This window comes from Liolophura sinensis, chromosome 8 (assembly GCF_032854445.1).
Source record: "Liolophura sinensis isolate JHLJ2023 chromosome 8, CUHK_Ljap_v2, whole genome shotgun sequence".
In the NCBI taxonomy this organism is placed as follows: Eukaryota; Metazoa; Mollusca; class Polyplacophora; order Chitonida; family Chitonidae; genus Liolophura; species Liolophura sinensis.
Genome location: NC_088302.1, coordinates 19,461,348 through 19,486,691, shown reverse-complemented (window position 1 = coordinate 19,486,691; position 25,344 = coordinate 19,461,348). Strand labels below are relative to the sequence as shown.

Here is a 25,344-nt window from a genome sequence, read left to right as displayed (position 1 = left end):
TCTTAATAGCGTTAACCTGTCATATACACAAATATTGTTTTGTTTACCTTATAGCTGCTAATCTGTTATCCTGCTAACGTAAAGACATTTTTCTACAACTCCTTCAGTTTGCACCTACTCTAATTCTTGAACCTTTTCGCGTATGAAAAAGCAACTTTCAGTGTAATTCATACACATCTTAAAGTTGACAAAAATACATTGGTTGAATTGGCCAATTTCAGGGTTTACTGAGTAATCCTTTCAGAATAAGCTTGAATGAACACCTTGCAAACATGCGAAAAGGTTGAAGAATTACAGTAATTACACAACTGATTAATTATATAAATTCACCTGTTTGGAAATTAGGTTTTTTGCCGGTTGTTTTAGTAGAAACTGTCACATTCTGTCAGATTCTTCGTCGATAAACTTCGTCGAACTGTAAAAGGCGATGTATATATGTCAAACGTTTGTGACGCCGAACCATTGATGACGTAAATAAACTATGACGTAATTCAGTAAGGCACAGTGACATTTTGTTGATGAATCAATGTAATATCACGCCATAATCAAACAAAACATGTCAACACAGTTATAAAGCGTGCACTGATGGGCAACTGAAGTCATCGGTTTCAGGTAGGCGGCAATGCAATGTTTATTTATTTGATTGTTGTTTTACGTTGTACTCAAGAATATTTCACTCACACCGCGTAGATTTTGGTGGAAACCTACAACCATCCGCAGGTTGGTGACTGAATAAGAGGCCCTGTCACAAAATATACTCTGAGCACACATCTGGTACTCGAACTCTTGTGGGTTTGCATGGTTCACATTATGGGCGTTCCAGTTTATGCAACCCAACTGTTCCTGTATTGCTATGATTATCATTTACCTAACAATGGACGAAGCATCTCGAACGTTATCTGTAATTGGTCAAAATGAAGACATGGACCAAGGTTATTTTGAACTCAAAATCCCCATTTTGAATAGAATAATAACCGGAAACTGTTTTATGATGGACAGAAGGACGGACGGCTGTAGTGTAAAGGTCTATTTGCTCATATTGGTCTCATCGTTAAGGTACCCTGCATAGCAGTGGAGCTAGTCTACTTTACGTTTCTACTTTGGAAGGCGATCACCGTCAAACATGTATGTCCCAGACGAAATAATCACCAAACCAAGTAAGGATATAAGGCTAGTCCCAACAAGCACCTTCCAAACCAAAAAAAGCAGATGCCAAACCGGAGAAAAGTGCGCCAAAAATCATCCCCCAACCCATAGAAGCATTTTTCTAAACCATGCTTTTGGGGGGAAGAAGCAACTTCCGCAGAAAAAAAGCCGCAAAGAAACAGAAGGCGCTCGTGTTTGTAACCTGGCGTCTTCTGGTGGTTGTTATTTGAACTGAGGCCCTAGAAACGAACGTATCTGGATATACAATGGCCTTCTTGATAGATCTATTTACATTTTCTCTGCATATGCTCTCAATTACCGCCATGCTTTCGTTTTCTTGTATTTATATCGGCAAAAGTAGCGTCTTTCACCTACCTGTATTCGAGGTATGCCATGGCGTGGTAGGCCTTGTTGACGTCACTGGGCGCAAAATCACGGAATGATGAGCGAACGTGACTTTGGCTTTATCCAGTGAGAGGAAAGTGAACAGGGCTGATGTATAATAAACTTGACTGTTCAAAGATGTCTTACGCCGATATCCATGTTTGGTTTATAAATTATGTTAAGGAAACCTCCGCATCGCACCCGATATGGGTCGAACTTCCCTGTGCAAAGCTTCATTCAAACCTTTCAGAGCTTGATTTTGGAACAATAAACGCTACCGACCTAGAATTCGTTACTCTTTTTTGCTATAGGAGGTTTTATGGTCAGCGAGTCAGCCTCTCACCAATGCGGTCGCTGTGAGTTCAAGTTCAACTCATACTGGATTCTTCTCCGGCCGTATATTTGCATGGAAAAGGTCTACCACCATCATGCGGATGATTGTGGGTTTCCCCCGGGCACCTCGTTTGTTCTCCCACCCTAATGATGGCCGCCGTCTTGTGAAATATTTTTGAGTACGGCGTAAAACATCAAATAAATAAATAAATAAATAACGCCCTGTTCATGAAGTTTTCAGGTAAATGCATGACTGTGATAAGGTTTATGGCCGAGGAAAACCGGAGTGCCCTGAGCCAGCAAGACCTGGTACCTTCAGAGAAATATTATTTTCCAGCGCCAAAGATACCTTATAGACCCCTTGTTCTCAGAGCGTCAGATCCACATGCTAGTTTCAAGTAATTTCATAAATTCGAATATTTATATCCAATTATAAGAAATCTTTATTAAATTGAACGCCATTCACAGAATAAGGAATGTTGGGTTAACGGGCGAATTGTACAAAGCCATTTCTGACTTAAGTCAAAAATTTGAAATATGATTTTAAAGGTTATTTTAGGGCTCAAGAAATTTAAACTTTGACCACCTTGTGAACTTCAAGTAATGAACCCTAAGCATCATAAGTTTATAATTTTGACTTAATTCAGAAATTAGTTTATGCACGAATCTCCTCGTTCCACAACCGAATGTTGTCTCTGCTCACAAGAGACCACGCAAACACAACAAAGCCGCATGTATTAACATGCGCTCCACACAGGATGAAAACCATACTCAAGTCAACAGAAGACAGTAGTGAGCTAGATTTATAGAAGAATAGAAAGTCATATTATACATAGGATACATATCATTTCTTGGTCAATAAACGTTGTAAAGTTTCGTGTTGTATAATGATATATAACTACAAATGCCCATTGTTTCGAGTCACTGATATCTGGATAGTATAATCTAACTGAGTGTTGTAGAAAGCCCGCCCATGCAAATATCTGGAAAATTCATAGGGCGTATTACACTCTCTAGAAGCGTATATCACAAGATTTCAAGGGCAAAAGGTGTTGTATGGTAAGGTGGACAATCGCCTCCTATGGAAGGAACTGTGACCATTAACAAGTGAAACCGATTACATAGCTCTCACAGCCAACTACTGGCACAATCCTACACTTCAATCTTCAGTTCTGATTTACTATAGCTCCCTTTTTCCTCGGTATGTGACAACTGTGTGACTCAAATACCTGAAGCTAGCTTGTGTCCGTGTGAGCGGTGCGTAAATAAAAAAATCGAAATACGTTATCACTTTTGATGGACAGTGCCTTTTTGGCAAATTATTACTTAGATCTCTTTTATGGTCGTGAAATCTGCAATTTCACTCGATCAAGATTTATACTTTTGATTCTGAAGTTTACTGAATTGTGCTGGGATTTTGGACGTTACACTTTCTTGTACGTCTTTGGGATCAATTCTGTGCCATACCGTACCAGGGCATCGTCATATGACTGAAAAATTGCTCTTAGTACGACGTAAAACCCTCAGCATTAATGTATTGCCATACTAGGTCCTTTATGGGCTAGTACTGCAAGAAATTCTATCACAGTTCTGTCATCAGCGATGACAAAAATTACAGATATATCTACTTGTGTCACTCAGGCCAAATATATAAACAAAATACGATACAAAAATACAATTTTTCTCCCTCAAAGACATAAGCATCCCATTACCATTCGCTTTCCACATATCAATTTGAAACTTTTAATGTTTTTACTTAGCACAAAAAAATCTTTGTATGAATATTGAAATTTCTACGGAATACTTGGGCTCAAATAAACGCTAGTATCTTCCCAAATTAGACTCGCTAAAATCTGACTTTCGAAACCCATGGTGTATGAAAAAAAACAAAACAAAAAAAAAACACAAAAAAAACACAACAAAAACAAAAATTGTTCCTTACTCAATATACAAATATTCATTTGTAAAATATTTAGAACAAGTGTAAAACCTTAATAAAAGTTTAAAGATACACAAAAGACAAATTTAATATGAGATGTCAACTTACACTTAATTATTTTAGATATCTGTTTCCGGATATTGTTAGTAGTCTCTTTTTCAACTTAAACTATGAACATTCTCGTGTATTACGTAAAAAAAAATCATAAAAACAACTTTAAAACAGAACAATGATTTATCACCTTGAACTCATAATTCACAGAACATAACATTTTTTAATTAAATTCTGCATTACTATAAACATAACTATTAATAAAATTCAGTCTACAATCTTTGTATAACTAAGTAATCATGCCCATATACTTGTAATTAAATGGCTGAACACAATTAGATTACTACACTGATTCATCCTTTTTTTCCAATGAATCTACCATCAGAAACATTTAAACTGGTAAAGATTTTTGGGTTCTGCAGTCTCAACATACAATATAAAAAGTATTTCCCAACAAAATCTTCAACTAAAAATATATACTTACATACATGCAGCAACATTCTATTTTATTTGTAATCAATCTATCAGTGGAATCACAATACTGATATAAATCAATTATATACCATCTGTGGATTTACTGATTTCATTGCAAAGATGAAAATGAAAATAAAATCTACTTCACGTTTCTCCTTTGTATTTTTACGCGGTAATGACGTCTTCACTTTACTTCAATAATCAAAATAACAGTTTGTTTCCTATAGGTATAGAACTGCTTCCTGTGTTTAGGGTTGAACCAAGAACATGGTGGTAGTGAAGGGCAATCATCGTATCTAGGCCTATGCTGATAAACCTTGACCTTAGAAGTGTAAACGGTTAGTTACTCATTTAAAGTGGAGACTTGATAATGGGTTAAGCGTATGCATCAGGATTGTGTGTACATCATGACTTAAGTGTATGCATCAGGATTGTGTGTACATCATGGCTTAAGCGTACATCATGACTTAAGCATATGTATCAGGATTGTGTGTACATATTCGTTTAAACCTATGTATCAGGATTGTGTGTACATCATGGCTATATGGTTATATATCAGATAACAGAGGTAATATGTTTTGATCGCCGTTATCCCGTTACTGGCAATGAAACGGTTCATGTGTGATATATAAACTGATATGTCTGAGCCATAAGCATCGAAGATGAAAAATGAAAATAGGGACTGCTTATAAGAGTTGAGCTACATACTCAGTGATGATCTTTAGAAGTTGACAAGACTAAGACTGCAGTGGGCAATGAATGAAGACCCTGTGTTCAATATTGTTTGTGGGTGTTGAAGTAGACATACCGATGATAAAATAGAAACTGACAGGTCAGGTTGATTGAATGGTGAGAAATGAGATTGATCATGGAATGAAAGTCAAGAGCATAAAATGTCCTTTGAGACCCCCAAACGACGAAAGAAGACTGATCATGGAATGAAAGTCCAGAGCATAAAATATTCTTTGCCCCCCGCCCCCCCCCCCCAGATGATGAAATAAGATTGTTTACGGAAACAACAATGTCCAAAGCATAAAATGTTCTTTGGATTCCCAAATGATGACAGCGTCATCTTCTGCATGTACATCGTTGATGTATATTGAGCAATCTAATTATCTTAATTTAGTTGATCTTTACACAAAATGTGAAAATCATTTGTTCAGATCAGACAGTTGTTGAAGCATTATAATCATTTAGGTTTACAATGGTGATGATAAAGTCAATATGATCCAAATTGGAGTTACAAAGATAGTTTCTTGAATGAAAGTCCGCTAAATAAATCTGTATTCTGGATCATCAAAATAATAGCATGTCACTGTGTGCATTTAGGGTACAACAGTAATTCTTCAATACAGAATATTTCACTTATATGACTGCGGCCAGCATTATGGTGGGAGGAAACCCCACGAACATCCACACGTTGCGGGCAGGCTCCCATGTACAGCCAGTGAGGAAGCCAGAATGAACTGGACTCGAACTCACAGCGACTGCATTGATGACAGGCTCCTGGATCATTGCGCTGCACTGGCGTGCCATTGTTAATTTTTTATCGAAATAAAACATTGAGACATTTAGTTACTCTTTTACACAGCAGAGACGGAAATCATTTGCACAGATCATATGTTAGACAAAATGAACTTGAAACAACCGATAATAAAACAGTTCTTAAAGAAAAACAGATTTGGTCAATTTTATCAATAGTTTATATCACAGTAATTTGCTAGTGAAGAAAGGTGTATAAAAAATTGTATCGCGGAACACTGAACATTTCACATTCACAGGTACATGTGTTCTACGGACCGATCAATGCTTACCTGTTACCTTAGAAAACGTGACAAAAATAACTAACAACGATCCCTGTCCCCCAGATTGTCAGCCAAACATTCTGAAAAACAGCTCTCGAAAAATGAGAATTTTGTGAATGAACGGCTTAATGTCACTTTGGTGATACTGCAACCATACTGTGGCATTAGGATTTATTGAAGGTAAAATGTCTGCTAATGCGGGGAATCTGTGACAATAATACTGCTTATGGTTGCTTTCCCAGATGTATAGCCAGTGGGCTATCATTTCTTTTATTCCCCAAATCTGAAGGGAGCACGGAAAAGTGCATAATATAAGTATGATTGGGAGCTCTAGACCAACAGCATTGCGAAGGGCTGGCTGTGCTAAAACACAGGCTTGTTTGTGCCACAGTATGCATATTAATTAACAAGTGAGATTAATTCGTGTGTGGGTTACAAATTCAAATACCAACCTTCCCTAAGTCAGCAATGTCTGTGATTAAATCTGGTGTCAAACTGACAGCCTGGAGATAAGACTAACAAAACTTGTCTGGTCTGTATGGTTCACTGTAGAGTGGGTGAGGTTAACAACCCGCTGTAATCAGTTAGTTTTATCTGAAGCTGTTCAAAGTTTCCCATAAATTTAGTTCATATTTACATATCTTAATTTTTCAACCTTTTCAAATGAATCTGTGATCAATATTTTTAAACATTCTGAGAGAACTATACAATGTACAGAAATAATTTGCAGTTTCTAGAAGCTTGCGTCTATGGTGACACAAACACATCATTTCAGCTTCATTTTCATAATAATTGTGCCCATAAATTTCACTGAAAAAAGTGCTTCAGAGGTTGGTAAGGTTGAGGATTTACAGTAGATTTAATAGAAATGCAGCTGGGCGACTTAAATTTCTTCAAAATAAAAGTGTACATGCATTTTAACAAAAACCTTCATCAACTTGATTTGGGCACTCTATACGAGTGGTGATATTGTGAGTACAACAATCCTGTAGACGATATGGAATCACCTAATCCCACGGTTTTCTCTGGGTTCTTGCAAACTAAAACAGGACTAAAAGCAAAATGAAACCCTTCCCTATCCCAGGATAATACTGGTTTTGTACCATCAAATAACCTCTCCTGGTCTTCAGAAAATAGTTTAAATTTTAATGGTATTTTTAAATCTGCTATTTTTGATGATAAATGATCCACATCACAGGCTTGCCGTCCAGCCAGCCTTGTTCCAGCAGCAACAGCAGACTCTGTATTCTGCCAAGCCGATGGTATCACACCGATAATGTGGTAGGTTAAGGAATGGAAATGGACCCTGGTCAAGCGGGACTGAGTTCTCTTGTTAGAATAGCCATAGGTTCTCAGTATCCACAAGATCATGTCACTTATTTTGTGTATCTCTGGCTGGCCAGACTGGCCCTTGAACAGCTCTGTGTGGGGCCCATCGGCTACGGATGATGAAAAAGCAATCTCCTGCTCGTTCAGGCCAAGAGAGCTAACGTGTGGCAAAACCTGCAAAAGAAATGTACTCATTAGATGTGCTAGGTTACAGTTTGTCAGTTTGTTGCAACTTGATTTTGACAATTTTACAATGGTGTCCATCTCGCTCTTCCATTCTCAATTCCAGTATATTTCTAGTGTTGCTTCATTTAAAAGCCCTGCTGAGGACACCGGATAATATGATTTCCCACCGAGCCACATCCGACTCAAGTATTCACACTGAAAAGGGGTGAAAACTGCAAGATGGCCTAAACAGTCAATGAACTGAAGTTCTCCTAAGTAGAATCACACATGTTAGCTACATGATGTGCTGGACTATGTTTTACAGAGAGTTCAAATGCATTAAAACACATCTCTGGACAACACAGGTGTCACTGATTTTAATTGGAAATGGTCTGTTATATAGGCATAAGACAAGCACAAGCCTGAACTCATTCACAAATTCAGTCATATCACTAGGATGCTTTCTTACAGCAGAACTGTCTGAATGCGGACCTGTATAATGCTGGCTCAGTAAAACATCATTTATTTATTTATTTTTTTTTTTACCAAAAGCAATGAAATAACCACAATAGCAGCAGTTTTCAGTGAAGCATATAACAAAAAAAAAACCTTGGCCATGTTAGTTAAGTTGTTCCCAAAGCCAACCCGTGCAAAAAATCCCAGCTCCTGTTCATTCAAACCAATGGAAGAAACAGATGGGACAACCTGGTATTAAATGCAAAAAAATAAAAAATCAAAACACCACAGATAAACATACACGCCATGATTAATAGCAAGAACAAGCCAGAAATATTATCATGCACTGAATGAACATCAACATTCAAATTTATGCAAATCAGATTTAAGCTTGGTGACTAGACAAGTGGCATATGTAAGAGAAACTGGTATAAATTTATGAAAAAGTGTATTTACTATGGAAATGTTCACAATGATGAAAAAGCCAGAGGAAGAAATATATTAAACATATGTGTTAAAATTTTTACAAAACTAGTAAGTTAGTTGTAATTATTTACATAATGACTTTATGTACACATAACTATAAGAGTACACACTTGTACACACAATTTACACATATAGTAGAAATATTAATGTTTATGTGTATGGTAATTATGATGTATAAGGGGAGAAATATTACTTACAACATGTAAAGTTATTTTTACACTATCACCTTGTTATTACACCAGCAAATTATAATACATGCAAAAGAAATCTCTTTCTAAGACAACATCAAGTATACTCCCTTCGTATAATACCTACACGAATGGAATAATTTAGGCCCATACCTTGTCCAGTATTCCATGCAGATAATCCTCCTTGGCCATGCTAGCCAGTTCCAGATGAACAGGGACATGGGAGGGAACGCTTTCCAACCCGGACACAAGCACCTGCAATCTCTGGTCAAACATATCTGCCTCCAGACCCTCCATCATGTGAAGTCCTGACAGCAGAACTAAGTCAGCATTAAACCCATTCAGGCTGGCGAAAAATGTCTCCAGCATGTTGGCCTGGGCATTGGATTCATCATGACTGGTGATGAAGCGACTAGCCACGGGTGTGACGTCGTTGCCCCAGCGATCACCCACCTTATACTCCATGATCAGGTGTACTTCGTCCTGGGCGACTAAACTCTCGGCTGGGACCTTAATTGATTTCGGAAGTAGTTTCTGAAGTCCTGGTCCAACAGGTCCAACAAACTGAATCTGCAAGTAAAGGCAAAAGGGAATGAATAAACATTTGGTCTAAGAATTGCCTAATCCACTAGCCTTTGCTAGCAGGGGTGTAGGAAATGGGTGGGTGGGTAGGTGGGGGTGCATGGCTACCTGCTATCTTTTCAGGTTCGGGAAATTATATATCCTTGTAACACAAACTTCCCTTTGCTGAATAAAACATCACAATATTGCAAATATATTTTCTCTGTAAACTAAATATGGCAGACTGCAACCCTCTGGACTTGAGCCTTTTTTGCTGAGGCTCTTGGCCCCCCAACTTTGAAACTGCTTCCTACACCCCTGGCTAGGTATACCTGACAAACCTCCTGACTTTAAAGTCTCAACCTAAGCAGTGAGAGCTGAATTCAAGCATGCAGCCTCAATATTCAAGGGCCTGGACCCTCTTTGACAAAACTTCATCAATCAGTTTTTGTAACTTTTCTAATAAATGACGTTGTCTTATGGCATTATAACTTAGACAAGGTTTTTATGAAAAAAAAAAAAAAAGACTTACGAAGTCTGGTGAAAGTAGCCTTTGATTGTTACAATTAACCAGGGATACAACCATTTGAATCTTGGAGGCCCCCTTATCTTACTGATGATGGTCAGATAATTCCTACACCCTACTTCTTCATCTTCGTTTTATTTGTGTACCAGTAATACATGTGTACATGTATACTACTTGTGGAAACAGGCAAATTGTCAGGAGTCAAAATGGCCGTACATTCATTGGTTAACATGTGAAAAAAAAAATCTGACAATTTACGCCTGTGTCATCAGTCTGATGAGAGTGACAATTGGAAATCCTAAATATGACGCCTTATTTTCTTGGAAAAAATTTGTGCTTGAAAAAATTAATTGTTGATGAGTTTTTCACTAAAATTCTTTCCCTCTGTGTGATTTTCTCCCTCAGTCTGACATGAGACTCATCTGACTGGTGTTGAGTTGCCGACACCTCCCTTTGATGTATTAATACATTGGGAACAGGTGAGACAGCTCCCCTGCTACTTCACATGTATCAGGGTGGATATGCCTAGAATTTGATTTAAAATAATTTGGAAACAGAAAACAAATTACACTATATGGAGGGATGATGTCAAAATATTTCTGATGACATTAAATCCTGGTGATTTAAAGATTTCAGCCTTTTGCAATATTACTCTAGGTGATGTTTTTGGTTTTTATTCATTTGTTACTCCAATGAACAGTTAATCACTGAATGAATGTAAAGCGTTTACTACCATTACAGCTTTAGGCATTACAGGCTTTCTTGGATATTTTCAAAACGGAATTCAAATTTTGATCTTACCTCAGTATCAGGAAACAGCGATGATACCTTGTTGGCCATTAATGCCGCGTTTCCTCCAATGAAGGACTGAAAAGTAGAGTTATGTAATTTATAATGAATCTAGAAGTTTCATTCATTGCTTCATCAGTATGTAATTTATGGTAAATGCAGCAATCAAGAAGTTAGAAGTTATCAAGCAATGACTAGTTCTAACCATTTATTTATTTATTTGATTGGTGTTCTACGCAGTACTCAAGAATATTTCACTTATATGACGGCGGCCAGCATTATGGTGGAAGGAAACAGTGCACAGGCTGGGGGAAACCCACGACCACCTGAAGGTTGCTGCAGCCCTTCCCACATACGGCCAGAGAGGAAGCTAGCATGAACTGGACTTGAACTCACAGAGATAATTTAAATGAAATTTATAATGAATCCAGAAGTTTGACTCATTGCTTCATCAGTATGTAATTTATGATGAGTAGAACAATCTAGAAGTTAGTACTAGTCATCACTTCATCAATTTGTAATTTATGATGAGTATAGCAATCTAGAAGTTAGAACTAGTCATCACTTCATCAATTCGTAATTTATGATGAGTATAGCAATCTAGAAGTTACAACTAGTCATCACTTCATCATTAAAGTTATGATTTATGATGAGTACAGCAATCTAGAAGTTACAACTAGTCGTCACTTCATCAATACGTAATTTATGATGAGTACAGCAATCTACACGTACAAGTTGGAACCAGTTATTGATTCATATGTGTCTGAAAAGTGAATACTTACTAAATTTTGATGTAGATTATTATAACAACATTATAAACATACTATTACAAGAACTGAAAACGAGGCCACCTCCCAAAATTATTTGACTGATACACAGCTGTGCTGATAATAGGCACTGATATTTCTACTGATAATAGACACAATTCAAGCAGAGAATCTTGCTTCAAGATAAACTGTTATGACATTCCATCAAAAATGGCAGACAATCAAATACACTTTCTTAACTTTACTGATGGCTTTCAATTTCATAATTTCTGAAAATAAAGTGTGATGTCTGTTTATTATTATGTTTCATCTATCTTCTTGATAAAAAAGCAACTGTATCAAAATACTGAATGGAGAGGGAGCAAGGACTTGTATCTAAGTATCTTTATCCACTAACACACAAATACAGAAGATTAGAACATACATGCATGTTTATTTGATTTGTTTGATTGGGTTTAACAGCCTGAACTCAAAACTGAATTTACGATAGCCATGCATTTAAATTTTATGGGTGGAGGAAACCAGAGTGAGAGATCAGAAGAGTGAACACATTCATTATAATAATCATGGTCAATGGCCTATATACATACCTGTACACTAGCTAGAGACTCTGCAGCCTGTACTATTGTTCGGTACAAATCAGCATCAGCAAAGTATCTCTCTGCAGCGGAGCCTCTTGAGAAAAACAATGCAAAGGTCTCCTGAAGCTTGCTCAATGAATCCAGGGACTCATGGTCGCTTTTATCACCAGGCACGACATTCAGAGCATTCAATAGCTCAATGCCAGGGACAATTAAATCCACATCTGCATTTACTCTGTAAAAACAGGAATGTTTTTTCCAGTATGGACATCATACAATATACATGTATCTTATAGTGCAGTATAGCTACAGTATAGATCTTTTAATTGTTGTTATTGTCATGAATTACTAAGAAATTAAGACGTACAGTTTGAATCATGTTGATAACTGAGTGCCCATGCTCAAAAGTACAAGTGTAAACGGAATTATAGCTGAAGGAAGAAACTTTGTGTTTGGGAGGTTTGGGTCAGTGATGTGACAGTCAGCTTGTCTTATATAAGGAAAAAGTGCTTTGCTGTGGGTGCACAGTCAAGATAATCTATTTTCATCTGAACAAGAACTCTAATTAGCTTTAGCCCCAGGTTCTGATAATATACTTACTACTAAGTGCCCTTGGTAATGTGGAGGAAACATACATTTACCGGTGATTTAAATGTACTACCTCCATATTTTGTATTTCTGACATTCATTTGTTTGACAAGGTAAATATCACAGTGTTAAACAAGGAGGGATATCATTTAGCTTGATGAAATATTAGCGACTGTTATTGGGACGTGGGCTAGACCGTCCCACTGCATCCAAACTACCCATACAACAGTTGCCTGTTTTGTGTCATCACGTATCAACAAAAAAAAGTTTGTTTACACAGATGTGTGCCTTTACTTAATGGCAATGGCACGACAATATTTTGACATATTTAGTTTTTTTTAGCCTGTTATCTGATTATACAACACAAAACACAATGAATTGGTGTCAACCGTGTCACGTGTCCATGTCTAGATGTCATGTCATTAGAGTGACAGGTTCCGGCCTATACTCTACTTACGGTGATTCACAAAAGTCTATTATTGCTTCGTAGCTTCAGCGCGAAGTTATCGATGATACTGTCTTTTATAACATTTAGTACGTGAGCAAAGGTCACTAAAATTTAAGTAAAAGAATGAAATTTTAAGTTATTTAAAGTTTACCCCACGGCAACACGTCGGAATTTTGATGACGGTTCACGAATGATGGTATGCCAAGCAGAAATGATGTTGTCTTTAATTCTGTCCTCTTCCGTGGGCCCATAGTACTTCAGGTATGAATATGCACCTAACGCAACCACCATTGCGAAAATGAAAGATTTGCTAAACATTGTTTCCAACTACTTTAACAGTCAACACTTCCTCGTCAACATTTCATCGATCCTTGAATACACCGCGCGTACAGCCGAAGCACTACAGGAAGCGCTTCCGTGATAAAACATATACCCTTTCGTTTCGTGAAATATTCGTCCAAGAAATATGCTGATTTCAATAATATATAATTACAATACAATAATGGAATGTATAAAACACACCCAAGAATGGTTTTGATCAAGGGCAAATCCCTGCAGTAGAAAAACTTTCTGCTCTGTCATATCTTGTCCTTCCGCTTGAAAGGTCAAACGAATCACAGGCGAAAATGGCAGACGACGTGATACAAGTGGACGTGTGGAAAGGTGATTGGGGTTTACCGTCTGTTGACCCCAATTGTCTGGCAGTTCTGGTAAACTGATTTTTTCCCCCTTCACCCAGAGGCTTTTGGCATTTTCACGCACTCCGATGTTTGCAGTGTACATCAGTACACAATGCACAAAAAACATGTACATTTCGTCAGCCGCCACACGAAAATGCGCGTCTTTACACATTGCGCAAGGTAAATGTCTTCAAAGTTCTTGGAAGACACCTTTATAATACCACTCCTTTTTAATTTTGCGAACACTTACAGTGTAGTGCAGCGTAGCGCGAGCACACCGTAATTTTACACTAGTGCAGCGGTAAAAACATGATTATTTCGCGCGGAGTGCAGCATGTAGTCGGCGGATTTTGCTTGAAGTTACCTCCCCTTGAACCTCTGTAACAACATCACAATGCACTGAGCACGTGAAACATTTGACACAGGGAACAGCAAGCACCAAAAGCGTAACATGCAGTAAATTTGGAATGTGACGAATGAGAATTCTATTATGTACGATAAACATTACAGAAGTAGGGGGTGGGGGTGTCGTTCTCTCAGCGGTCTAGTCGAAATAAATCTAGATTGATACGAACAGTTTAATGGGGACCTGTCAGACGTCCGATAGCAGCAGCTTGACCGCACTGTATTGATGCCAAATATTTTTTCTTCAGCTTTCAGTCACATTAAAGACTGTGCTACTTTACAATAGCAACACTGTGACATCGCAGACATTGTTCTACATAATTGTTTTGTGACTTGCACAGTTGAGGTAAAAATTCATCGTTAAGTTACTGAGCACATAGGTGTTGATTCAGTCCTAATCATGGGCAGGGAATTTTTGTGTCCCTCAGATGTTCTTCTGGTAATCTGCCTAGATCTGCCATACTGTTGTACCGCCTAATGATTTTGCTTGTTCTTTTCAGCGTGCCATTTAAAAACATTTTAAAGAGGTCACATTTTCAGAACATATTGGATCCAGTTTGCTGTCCTCTTGTGTCTTACTTCAACAAAAGAATGCTTATTTTATTGTTCCTCATTACTATTTTTGCCTGGTTAATCCGTTAAGAGCTGATTTTTTTTGTGAAACATGAATGTAAATTCTGACTTTGCCAAGTCACCTTTTCAAATGCAAGGCAGTACGGTGTAAATCACCAGTCAGATAAATAAATACATGTAGTATGTCACCGTTATAGACATAGAACTAGAGTTATTGGGGCCTTGGTGACAGTGGTTATCCTTCCTGGCTGTGCAGTTTATATGGTTGTACATGAAGTTTGTAGGGTTTCACGGGTCTGCCAAAGTCACAAGCTTGTTTTACAAGTTGAGGTAGCTCTACAGGTAGAATTTGGGGTTAAATTTGGAGGAATCCTTATCAGTTGTATGCCAAAGGCTGGTAGTTTACTCCGAGAAGGCTGGTATTCTCCAACCATTTAACTGAATGCTGTTTTATAAGGGCAAAATTCTTAACACCAGTAAGCCATATCATGAATCATATTTTATGTTAACCACAAGGTTGCATAATATGTCATCTTTGTCAGATTTATTAAATGTAAGTAAATGTTCCATGTTCACTATTTTTATGATTGCAGGCATATTGTAAGTTTTCTGGTGTACCAGTGAAAGTAAAAAAATCAGGCAACCCTCTTTGGTCACCAACAGGTAAGAGTTCCAAGCTAACCTGTTGTAAACTATTGTTTTTGACAGCTTTTGTGATGCACTTATAGAAGCCAGCTTGGGTTATTGCATTTTTTGTGACAATGAAATAAAAGATGGGAATCTTATTATTCTTTTAAAATGGAACAGAAAAATAAAAGTACACTGACGGTACTTTTCTTTTGTATAAGTACCAGTTCTTTGTTGTCTGAAGTGATTTCCAGGCCCCCAAGAAAGGCCGTCATAGTTGAGAAACTTTATCTTGATTGACATGCTACACCTGAGATCCTTATTTTCTATTTTTTTTGGACATGTATATGATCTGATATGTGTCTTTTTGATTTTTGTCTCTGCAGGAGATTTCCCAGTGCTTTATCACAGAGAATTCCTAGAAACGACAGTTCCTGACATATTCAGCTACCTGAGGAAGCAGGTACTGAGACATGACGTCTTTTAACACTTTGCAAATTTCATTCAGATACATTCTCTCCTCATGAAGAGGCCCATGTGCTACCTTTGCTATCAAAGAATATAAATCTGAAAACAGATGACTAATTAACATCATCCAGAATGACTAATAGAAAAGACATTACCATCATAAGTGGTAACATGGTGTTGGTTTGCTCTGTCTAGAAGGACCCACTGTGCTAGTTTAAAGTTCTGAAACTTGCAGATGGTGGTGGGTTTCCCCCAGGCTCTGCCCAGTTTCCTCCCACCAGAATGCTGGCCACCGCCGTGTAAGTGAAATATTCTTGAGTACGGCATAAAACACCATTCAAATAAATAAATAAAATTCTAACATTCCTTGTAACACTTCAGTCCATCCATGCCTCTCCAAAAATTTACTGTAGATATCTAGTCTCCTAACCCCATGGAACCTGTCTTGATGAAGTCTGCGCTGACGGCACCCAAACTTACCTTCACTAAAAATAGAAGTTCTTTTTTATGACTTTCTGGATTGAATTAAGAAGAATGGAGTTGTGCTAACAGAGGGCAGTGGAAACGTAATAGTTTTCAGGAGGATTTCAATGCCAGTGCTCATTACATTTGTCACGCTCCAAAATGGCTGTCTAGGGTGAGGCACTCGATACATCCAAAGCTCTAGTAGTCAGTGTTACCACAAGACAGTGAGTTAACTAGTTTCATCAGTGGGGATAATGAATTACGATGATAGTATTCAAGATTCCACCGGAAAATTACATTTAAATGAACAGAGGAATTGAGGTAGATTGACATAAGTTGGAAGGAGATGGGACTGTGTTTTTTCAGAGGCTGTAATGGACTCCCTGTCACAATGAATGTCAGACTGACATTAAAATAGCACACGGAGTCCATCTAGATGGACTAGGTGTTGTTGTAAAGTTACTGTGACAGCATGTGACAGCTGCAGCTCTGAATTAAGCGAAAAAATGAGTACAGGCCAAATTTTACTGAACTTGTTGGGTTTTTAACTAGGGAGACTATTTATTGTTCACTTGTTGGTTGGTTTATTTCATTGGAGATAAGAAACTGGGTAGTCAACTTTCTGTCTCTGTGTATGTGGCTTTAATGTTAATGAAGACACACCTCCAGTTTGAACATGTTGAACAATGAAAGTTTGTACTCATCTGCCTATTTTATTTAGCTCGTTGTGAGTGTTCATTGGCTATTTAAGCATTGATTAGGTAACTTTTCAGTCCTATCTGAAAAAAATAGTTCAAATGTGTTGTCAGAACTGGATAGAGAGAAAAATAATCTTTTAGTGATAAACTGGTGAGTGGCTGGGTATTTGTAAGTGTATTTGAAGCAAAATCAGACGTGTATGATAAAGTTGGTGCTTGCATGTACAAGTAAATCGCAGTGAAGGTGACAACAGTTTTCATTTATGTTTTATAGGAGAGAAGATGCTGAAAAATCCAAAAATGGAATGAAAATAAATCTAAAAACTCACCTTTTTTGATTTTGTTAGATCTTGATATTTTTATGGTTTTGCTATTTTTTAAAGGTTTGTGATCATGTCATCAGGAGGAAATTGTTAAAATATTCCACATTTTTAAGTTTCAGTTTTTAACACGGTATACCCTTCTTTGACTTTGGAAAAAGATTTACTGTAATTCAAGCTTTTCACACATTTGCAAGGTGTTCAGGGATATTCTGAAGGCATATTATTCTGTGTTGACTGATAAAACTGTACTTTTTGTGAAACCCAGGAAACTGACCATTCCAGCCAATGTAGTTATTTTGTCACTAAAATCAAATTAAAAGTGTGCATAAATTGCACTGAAAATTGCTCTTTCATATGCGGAAAGGTTGAGGAATTACTGCATTCTGCCTGTAAAACAACAATTAAATTGGTGTAGTCAAAGTCTGGACCAAGGTTAATATCTGTTTGAACACCTAATGCTGTTGTAAACAGCTGGCCCAAAGGGTCTAGTTCCACAAGGCCACTATTACCACAATCAGCATACTTATTGTAGGTTACCGTTTATGTCAACGATAATTGTAGTCATGAAATATCTCTTACAAAGTTCTCCATCTCTTCCTACAGAATTGGGGGACTGACTTTGATTTAACCCACAAACAGAGTGCTGATGTGATTGCATTCTCCTCCATGTTGGAAGAGAAGCTATTACCTGCAGTGGTGAGTGAATATTAAGACGGATATTGAAGAGGCTATACTGGTGATTATTGCCAAAAACAAACCCGTATCCAATTTTTGTACTTACCAAGAATAACTGAAATTATTGCCTTTCAGTAAATATCGGACTCTTACCTGTACAACTAATATTTATAGTGTGAAAAATATTCTAAATTTTTGAAAAAGGGTTAATGCGATGGGCTGATATTTTGTGAAAGGTAATTATTTGGACTATGCTGAAACAATACATGTAGTAAACATTTGATTGGAATTGTGTGGGCCAATTTTTTTGCCAAAAATTTCCAGTATAGTCTCCTTAAATGATTTATTTGCTTTGGTGTTTTATGTCATATTAGTCAGCAATACTGCAGTCATATGGGAAGAGTCAGGTTGATTTGATACTTTGCATTATTTGAGAAGAAACCTCATACAAATATTTACGAGTTAGGCTGAGATAAAACCCTTAACCTTTGGCAAGCTACTGACAAACTCCACACTTGATGACTGACTTGGATGAAATATTAACGGAAGACAAGTGATCTTCAGTGAAGGTCACACTGTGAAAGTGGCATCTGTGACATGAACAGCAACATTGACCACTCGCTGGTGGGAGTCACGTACCTTGCCAGTGAGCTTCATCTTGTTCCCACAAATCTACATCTGAATGATGGGTAAGCACTCTTGATGACAGTGTATTTGTGTGAAGAACTACTGTTCAGAACAACCTTCGAATTCTTTTGATCTGCATGTAACATCCAGCAGTTTCTAGATTTTTATTCTTCATGGTTGACTTCATGGTCAACGTTGTGTGAAAAAGTGTTGCATAGAACATTTGTTCCTGAGAGTAAATATGATCAGGTGTGTTTAACCAATGAATACAGAGCATGAGTAAAAAAGGTAAGCGCTGAATTCCAGCTTGCATTGTGTTAACTTTAGCTTTAATTTAGGGTATCCATCGGGTGCATGGAAAAGAAAGAAATATTCTTGACTTACATCGAAAAGACTGATCAAATAATTATTTATAAATATGAAATTATAAGATTTCCAAGTCAGGTGGTTACTGTTTTTAACTGACAGTTCTAAATTAAAGGTGGTTTGATATTTTTGATGTGTATTTTGATGCATTGCCCTGTCACCTTTGATTTTATCTCCAATCCCTGCCTGCATCCTGTTCACTTCCTGTGGATCATCTATAAGAGGATCCTCACTGTAGAACCATTGATTTTCTTCCCACGGAGTTGATACATGAAATAGTAAATGTCCATGTTGAAATTTCAGTTTTCTTTATGGTTACCTTTTGATGATGTGTGTAATAAGAATGTGATCTAATGAAGCTCTCTTAAGGTTTCTTGGTGAGGAGGAAACTGATGTACCTATAAATATGTCATCAGATAAGTACATCATATAGAATGTGGTTTTGGTAAATTTGAAATTATTTAATCTGTCACCACCTAATCACTTTTTGCACAGTTTGCTTTATTAGACAAGTGGAATCACATTTATTGCTCATAGAAATAAAGGTATTGTCTAATTTCTGAGTACCTGGAATATATCCTCATCATCATGAATGGCATTTATGTAATGTTAAAAGGAAAGACAGCAAATAATATAACTTAGCTATTTTGGAAGAGGGGTGGTTTTTGGTTCTTTTGGTGCTTTGTAACTTTATATATCAGCTTTTAATCTGGAATTCTTAAATGTTGTGTTGCATCACTTGTACACCATGCACATATGGCTGAAATGCAAAACAGCATCCCCATGACGTCAGCGGTTAGAGGTGCCTTCTCAAATTATAGAAATAGTTCACCTGATAGGTTAAAATTGATAACATGGCAGTGCTTTCAGTTGTCTCAGTGGCGCATGGTTTTGCTTAGTGAGTGATGTTTCGGTTGTGCAACATCACAAAATGAAAGGGATGCATTATTAACTTTATGTGGGCTACCTTGTCATCGTATTTTTTGTTTTAAACAGTTACATTCATGGTGGATGGATGGGAAGAATTATGTTGACTTGACCAGACCCTGGTATGCAAAGGCAGCACCTTTTCCTCTTAACTTCTACATCCCTGGTAAATTGCAAAGAAGAGCGGAATCTAGGATATTTCTTGCAAAAAGAACAGACAATTTAAATGATGCAGACATTGAAGGAAAGGTAAGGGAAATTTCTTCGTAGAAACAGATTCTAATTCATTATCAATGCTTTGAAGTTTTGTTGTTTTAAACATGTGCTTTTTTTACTACATTGTTTAAGTCCAACGTTTTTACTCTCCTGGATCCTTGCCAAAAACATAATAGAATTACAGTATTTTAACCATGACAAGAAAATATATAGTCTTAGAGTATCATAAATATCCAGTTCTGTCATAATTTGCCACAAATTAACAGATAAAACAGTAGCAAGTCATTCTGAATAGTGTGTGGGTCTCTTTTTCACTGTTGAGAATGTAAGTGTTATTGTCTGGAACATAATGATGTATATTTCTTTGTTATTGTTTTACAGATCTATCAAGATGCTAAAGAGTGTTTAAATCATCTGTCGTACAAGTTAGGGGATCAAGATTTTTTCTTTGGGAAAATGTAAGTTTAGCTGTGTTTTAATAATGCCTCCTTTGGTGACTGACATACTGTAATTCTTCAACCTTTTCGCTTGATTGCAGCATGTTTATTCAGGCATATTTTGAAGGCATTATTCTGTGTAGATTGATAAAAATATACTTTTTGCAAAGCCAATCCAACCAATGTAGTTTTGTCTCCAAAATCTATTTATAAATGTGCATAAGTTGCAGAAAGTTGTTCTTTCAGTATGCGAAAAGGTTAAGGAATTAGAGTACTGAAGTACAGTTACATCTACCACTGTATGTCTGAGTAGGTGACATGAGTACCGTGTGTTAGTAGGTCGTCTATTGCTCATATCTGGTGGGTATATTCTCGTTGCCTTAGACCCCTGTTAATTTTCCATAAGCGACTATGTTAATGTTTATTGCTGTAACTCAGCGCCAAACATTCCATGGGCATTAAAGTTTTAGAGCATACTTTTCCCAGTATGTGAGAAAGAAGCTATGAAAATCTTGACATAGTTGACTGTCAAAATCTCGACCTTTCTGTGTCAGTAGCTGGGAGGAGTGCCTAGTAACACCAAGGGCACATCACTGGCAGCCTCATCACTACCTTTCTCCTTGTGTCCTCTTGCCCATAATTTTAGACTTTCATCATTAAAACTCATCATTAAAGCCCAAAGTTTCCATCATTTTGATACCAAGCCAGAAATGGTAGACTGGCAGCGAAAAAGGATTGTACACCCTGAAATACACTCATTTTCCCGAGAAACGGAAGTGCTAAAAGTGTACTATTGATTCCAGTTACCTGGTTTTACTCTGTTTGAGTTATCTCCCTTTTTATCTTCCGAACAAGGTAGTTTTTGAAGACCATGTAATAGGTGTACATGTATTTCATTATTGCCACAAGTGAAACGTGCTTGAAGGTGAAAATATTATCTTTGTGATCTTTTACATACATTTTGTTCCAGTGTAAGTTGTAGTAACCTGGTTTTGCATTAGGCAGTTAATTATGGTGAATGTTGTTCTAGCATGTAAATCTTATTCCACCAAATATGACCGAGTTCAAAATTTTGCCTAAACCTTGTCACCTTTGAAATTTGTTTGTTTGGGAGGTAGGAGGATATCTTCCTGGAAAAACGCAAGTTTGAGCACCAGAATAATCTTTTCTGACCTACATTTGACCTGAAATATAAAAAGCTATTTTTCATGTGAATATTTGCGGCAAATAGGGTAGTGACAGGGACTGTTGATTGTTGTTTTGGCAGGCCGTCCTCACTGGATGCTCTGGTCTTTGGTTACCTGGCTCCATTACTTAAGGCTCCGTTCCAGGGAAGTCAGTTACAAAACCACCTTAGGGGATGTGAGAACCTTACAACTCTGTGCACAAGGGTTCTACAGAGGTTCTTTCCTCTGGATCCAGAAGGTAATTCACATCTCAGTTCTCGCTGTTTCTCTAATGACAACTGTCAGTTTGTCAGCAAATAATAACTAGAAGGCACTTCTAGAGCAGAAACTTCTGATGCATCTAAATGTACAAAATCCCACCCTACAGTCATAGGAACAATACTACATCATTGCTTTTCTGTCAGTGGTAAAGAATCTTGTGAAAAATTACTGAACCTCAGTCTCCACCAAAATTTTATGGCCTTAGCCCAAGGCCAACCTGTGCACAAAATTTCATCCACACTTTGGGTAACTTTTTCTGTAAATGTGCTAATCAACAGACATACAGATAAATTGCTGCAAGCCACAGTGTAATAATGGCTGTTAGTATGGTTGAGTAGCTTAATGCCATCATGAGGTTAATGAGTACAGTATGAACATCATTTGGGGCTCTCGTTGGATCACATTGTTTAATGCTACTGTTGATTATTTGACCCTTGTCCAGGATTGGAGTTTTGAGATCTTCTGTTGCCTAGACCTAGAACATCATGTTACTTGCTGAAAATGTTGGTCCCTTTCATTCAGGGACCATGCATAAATGCTCAGCTCCTGAATTTTCTCCAAGGTTTGACTGCTTTAAATGACTTTATGAAGCCATTTTTCAGACGCTCATAATATTGTTGTAGTATATTTAACCGGAAGTAATTGCCTATGAACATTTCTGACAGATCACTTAGTAAAGTAGGACTTTTTTTTTTATTTGACCATTAGTGATAAAAAGAGTTCTAACTAGAAACTCCCCTGTTGGGTTGCGTGCAGCTTTGTTGTGTCCGATACCTGGCGAAGAAGAATGGTCTGGTTTCAACCTCCCATAATACTGACCACTGTTGTATAGACGAAAAATTAATGGTTATGTCGGAAAGGACCATTCAAAACACCAGTGAAAAAAAAATTCCTAGTTTTGCAATGATGTCATAGCTGCTCTGAGCCAATCATCAACTCACTCTTTATCCCAGGTTCGATAGGCATCGAAGAAGATTGTAGCATAAAAAATGAAAAATATGGCTTTTAAGTAAGAAGTTCTTTTTGGAAAAGTATTCAAAATTTGTCTAGCCTTCAAAGATGATAGTTTCAGTGGTATGTTGTACTTAAGGAATTGGCAAATATCAGCATTTCGCCCATTAAGCACCATGTTATTTATCACCTCCTGTTCCTTGCCAGGAACCGGTGTGCTCGAAACTATGAATAAAATAAATTTCATTTTATCCAGAATATGGAAAAGAAAATTGCTTATTTTTCAGAGCTAGAAAAGAAGCGTCAGGAAGAAGCGGAAGCCAAAAAGCAGCAGATGGAGAGTTTAGATTTCCCACATCGTCGGCGGAATATGATTCTAGCGGGACTGTTTGCCCTGTCGGCCATGATAGGTTACGCGTTACTCAGCGGCCTGGTGCAGATTGAAATCACGGATGAGGACAGTGAACTTTTGAATGGATTCGATGATGATTCAGAAGACCATGACGAATGATAGGAATTTATTTAATTAGGACTGAATAAGTTAGGATTGCCTGAGATTTGTTGATTGCAAAGTCTACAGTATGTATTTTTGCAGGGTTTTAATGAATACCTAGTCCTGACCAAGTGTAATAATATTTCTTCAGCGATGATCTGTGTGTTGACCCATGTGGACTCATACTTTACTTATGGCTATTAAATGTCACGTTTTGTCAGGGCTTATATCTGCTGGTTTGTTCCATGGTGAATCTCTTTGTAATGTATATAACAGATCCACAGGTGTAACTAAATATAACATCTGCCATCATTGAAGGAAAGGCTTCTTTGACAATTTCATTACACATTTATCTGAACTAGTGCTGTGCCTGTTTGTGAGTTCAGCATTGCCTAATTTGCATATATAGGCAATAAGCAGTTTTCTTGAATAATGGATGCCTTCTATGGGATGAGTGGTTGTGGGGAGAAAATTCAGAGATTCCATCCGTTACTTAATAGTTACATTTTTGTTTGCTGATTGATTCAAGGGTGTGGATGCAATGACGGCAGGTTAGCAGTGATCTGACAAATTGTTCAGTGTTTTTCAATCGTCACAGTGCTTTCTGTGTTATAATATTAGGGACCATGGAGTTTTCAACACCAGAGGCCAGTTCGTCATTGTATAAATTTGATTGCATGTGTGCATTCTTATGAAACATCATGGTTCTTAAGCATACACTGTTCAGCATTCAAAGCTGGGACATATATCACTACCTTTGGTAATCGGTCTTGCGATGAGACACAACTGATGAATCTTCCCATACATATATGACCGAGCCAAATGTTTCATTTGGAGTTTCACTTTAAAGGGTTGGGGGTAAGGATTTTTCAGCGTTGATAGATTCTTTCCTGACTACATTAATATGATGTACATGTTTACGGACATCGTTGTGGATACTCTTGGTTGCTGATTTCATTCAAGTACTTGTGCCGATGTTTACTATCATAAATGTAAGCAGGAACGATTATCTGCTGTATTTGTTGTCTGTTCCATTAACCATATCAAACAGAAAAGAAGTGAAAGCTGGTACATGTATTTGATGTCAGGTTATATTTCTGTTGCGGAGACTAAAAAGAGCGGCCAACTGTCATGATCAAGGCAGAAACTATATATAAACGCTGCCTAGGAGACTGGATTATGTAGGAATGGTGTGTAAAGTTTTGTTTGTCAGTTGTATAACTATACGCAGCTAGAATATTAAATATTATCTATTTTGTAATATTTAATTCATCCGTTGTTTCTTGTAATGAATATACTGTTACGCAATTATTTTTGGGCTAAATACTTAATTGAAGACTTGACTTAAGTTAAATCTGGTATTTACAACAGTTTAGAACATAGGACCCAGGCGATTACCAACTTAATCGCCTTTTTATCTGTCTACGCTTGGGATAGAAATGTCCAATTTGTTTCTGGTTCACGGTGACGGAGACCAAATTTATTGCTTGTTGTTAGTCGTATCCCACGACCGATTTGACAGTAGCTCCTGGATGATTAATGGACACTATTGTGGAGCCACAACTCGTTGTCTTCGTTAACTTGGTGGTTCTCCAGAGAAAAGGCCTGAAACAAGATGAGCGTGTCAACAGAGGTCGTGAATCAAAGCTCGAAACATTCCCCTAGGTGAAGGACGTAAAAAGGTGTAGGTCAGCAGAACACCTCTGCATTATGATACTAGTAAGGTTAGGGAACATAACGTGTCATTCGTGGAAGATTTAGCCTGCGCATACACATTACCAAGTGACAATTTGGTCTCACTGGCGGGATACCTCTGGGACACGTGTCTGCCTGTTCAGAAGAATAATGGTCCACTTTCCACTAGCTTCCACGATTGTCTTGGAATTTCTTGCCTATTCTTCACCACTGACTCAGTCTGAGCCTTGTTCCGCATTCATTGTATATCGGCA

General features: G+C 37.4%; 2 protein-coding genes across 2 annotated transcripts; one reads left to right on the top strand and one right to left on the bottom strand.

The window, feature by feature from the left end:
- Positions 1-2,294: 2,294 nt before the first annotated feature.
- On the bottom strand, positions 2,295-13,384 carry LOC135472903 (ADP-dependent glucokinase-like). The gene is made up of 5 exons (XM_064752631.1): positions 13,168-13,384; positions 11,990-12,215; positions 10,645-10,710; positions 8,910-9,326; positions 2,295-7,635 (listed from the first exon to the last, which is right to left on the bottom strand). Exons 1-5 carry the CDS (start codon positions 13,332-13,334, stop codon positions 7,066-7,068), a joined length of 1,446 nt encoding a protein of 481 aa, XP_064608701.1. The 5' UTR covers positions 13,335-13,384; the 3' UTR covers positions 2,295-7,065.
- A 241-nt stretch (positions 13,385-13,625) lies between these two features.
- Positions 13,626-25,338, top strand: LOC135472630 (metaxin-1-like). The gene is made up of 8 exons (XM_064752229.1): positions 13,626-13,726; positions 15,268-15,337; positions 15,688-15,764; positions 17,859-17,951; positions 19,920-20,099; positions 20,448-20,524; positions 21,771-21,928; positions 23,190-25,338. Exons 1-8 carry the CDS (start codon positions 13,643-13,645, stop codon positions 23,411-23,413), a joined length of 963 nt encoding a protein of 320 aa, XP_064608299.1. The 5' UTR covers positions 13,626-13,642; the 3' UTR covers positions 23,414-25,338.
- The last annotated feature ends 6 nt before the right edge of the window (positions 25,339-25,344 follow it).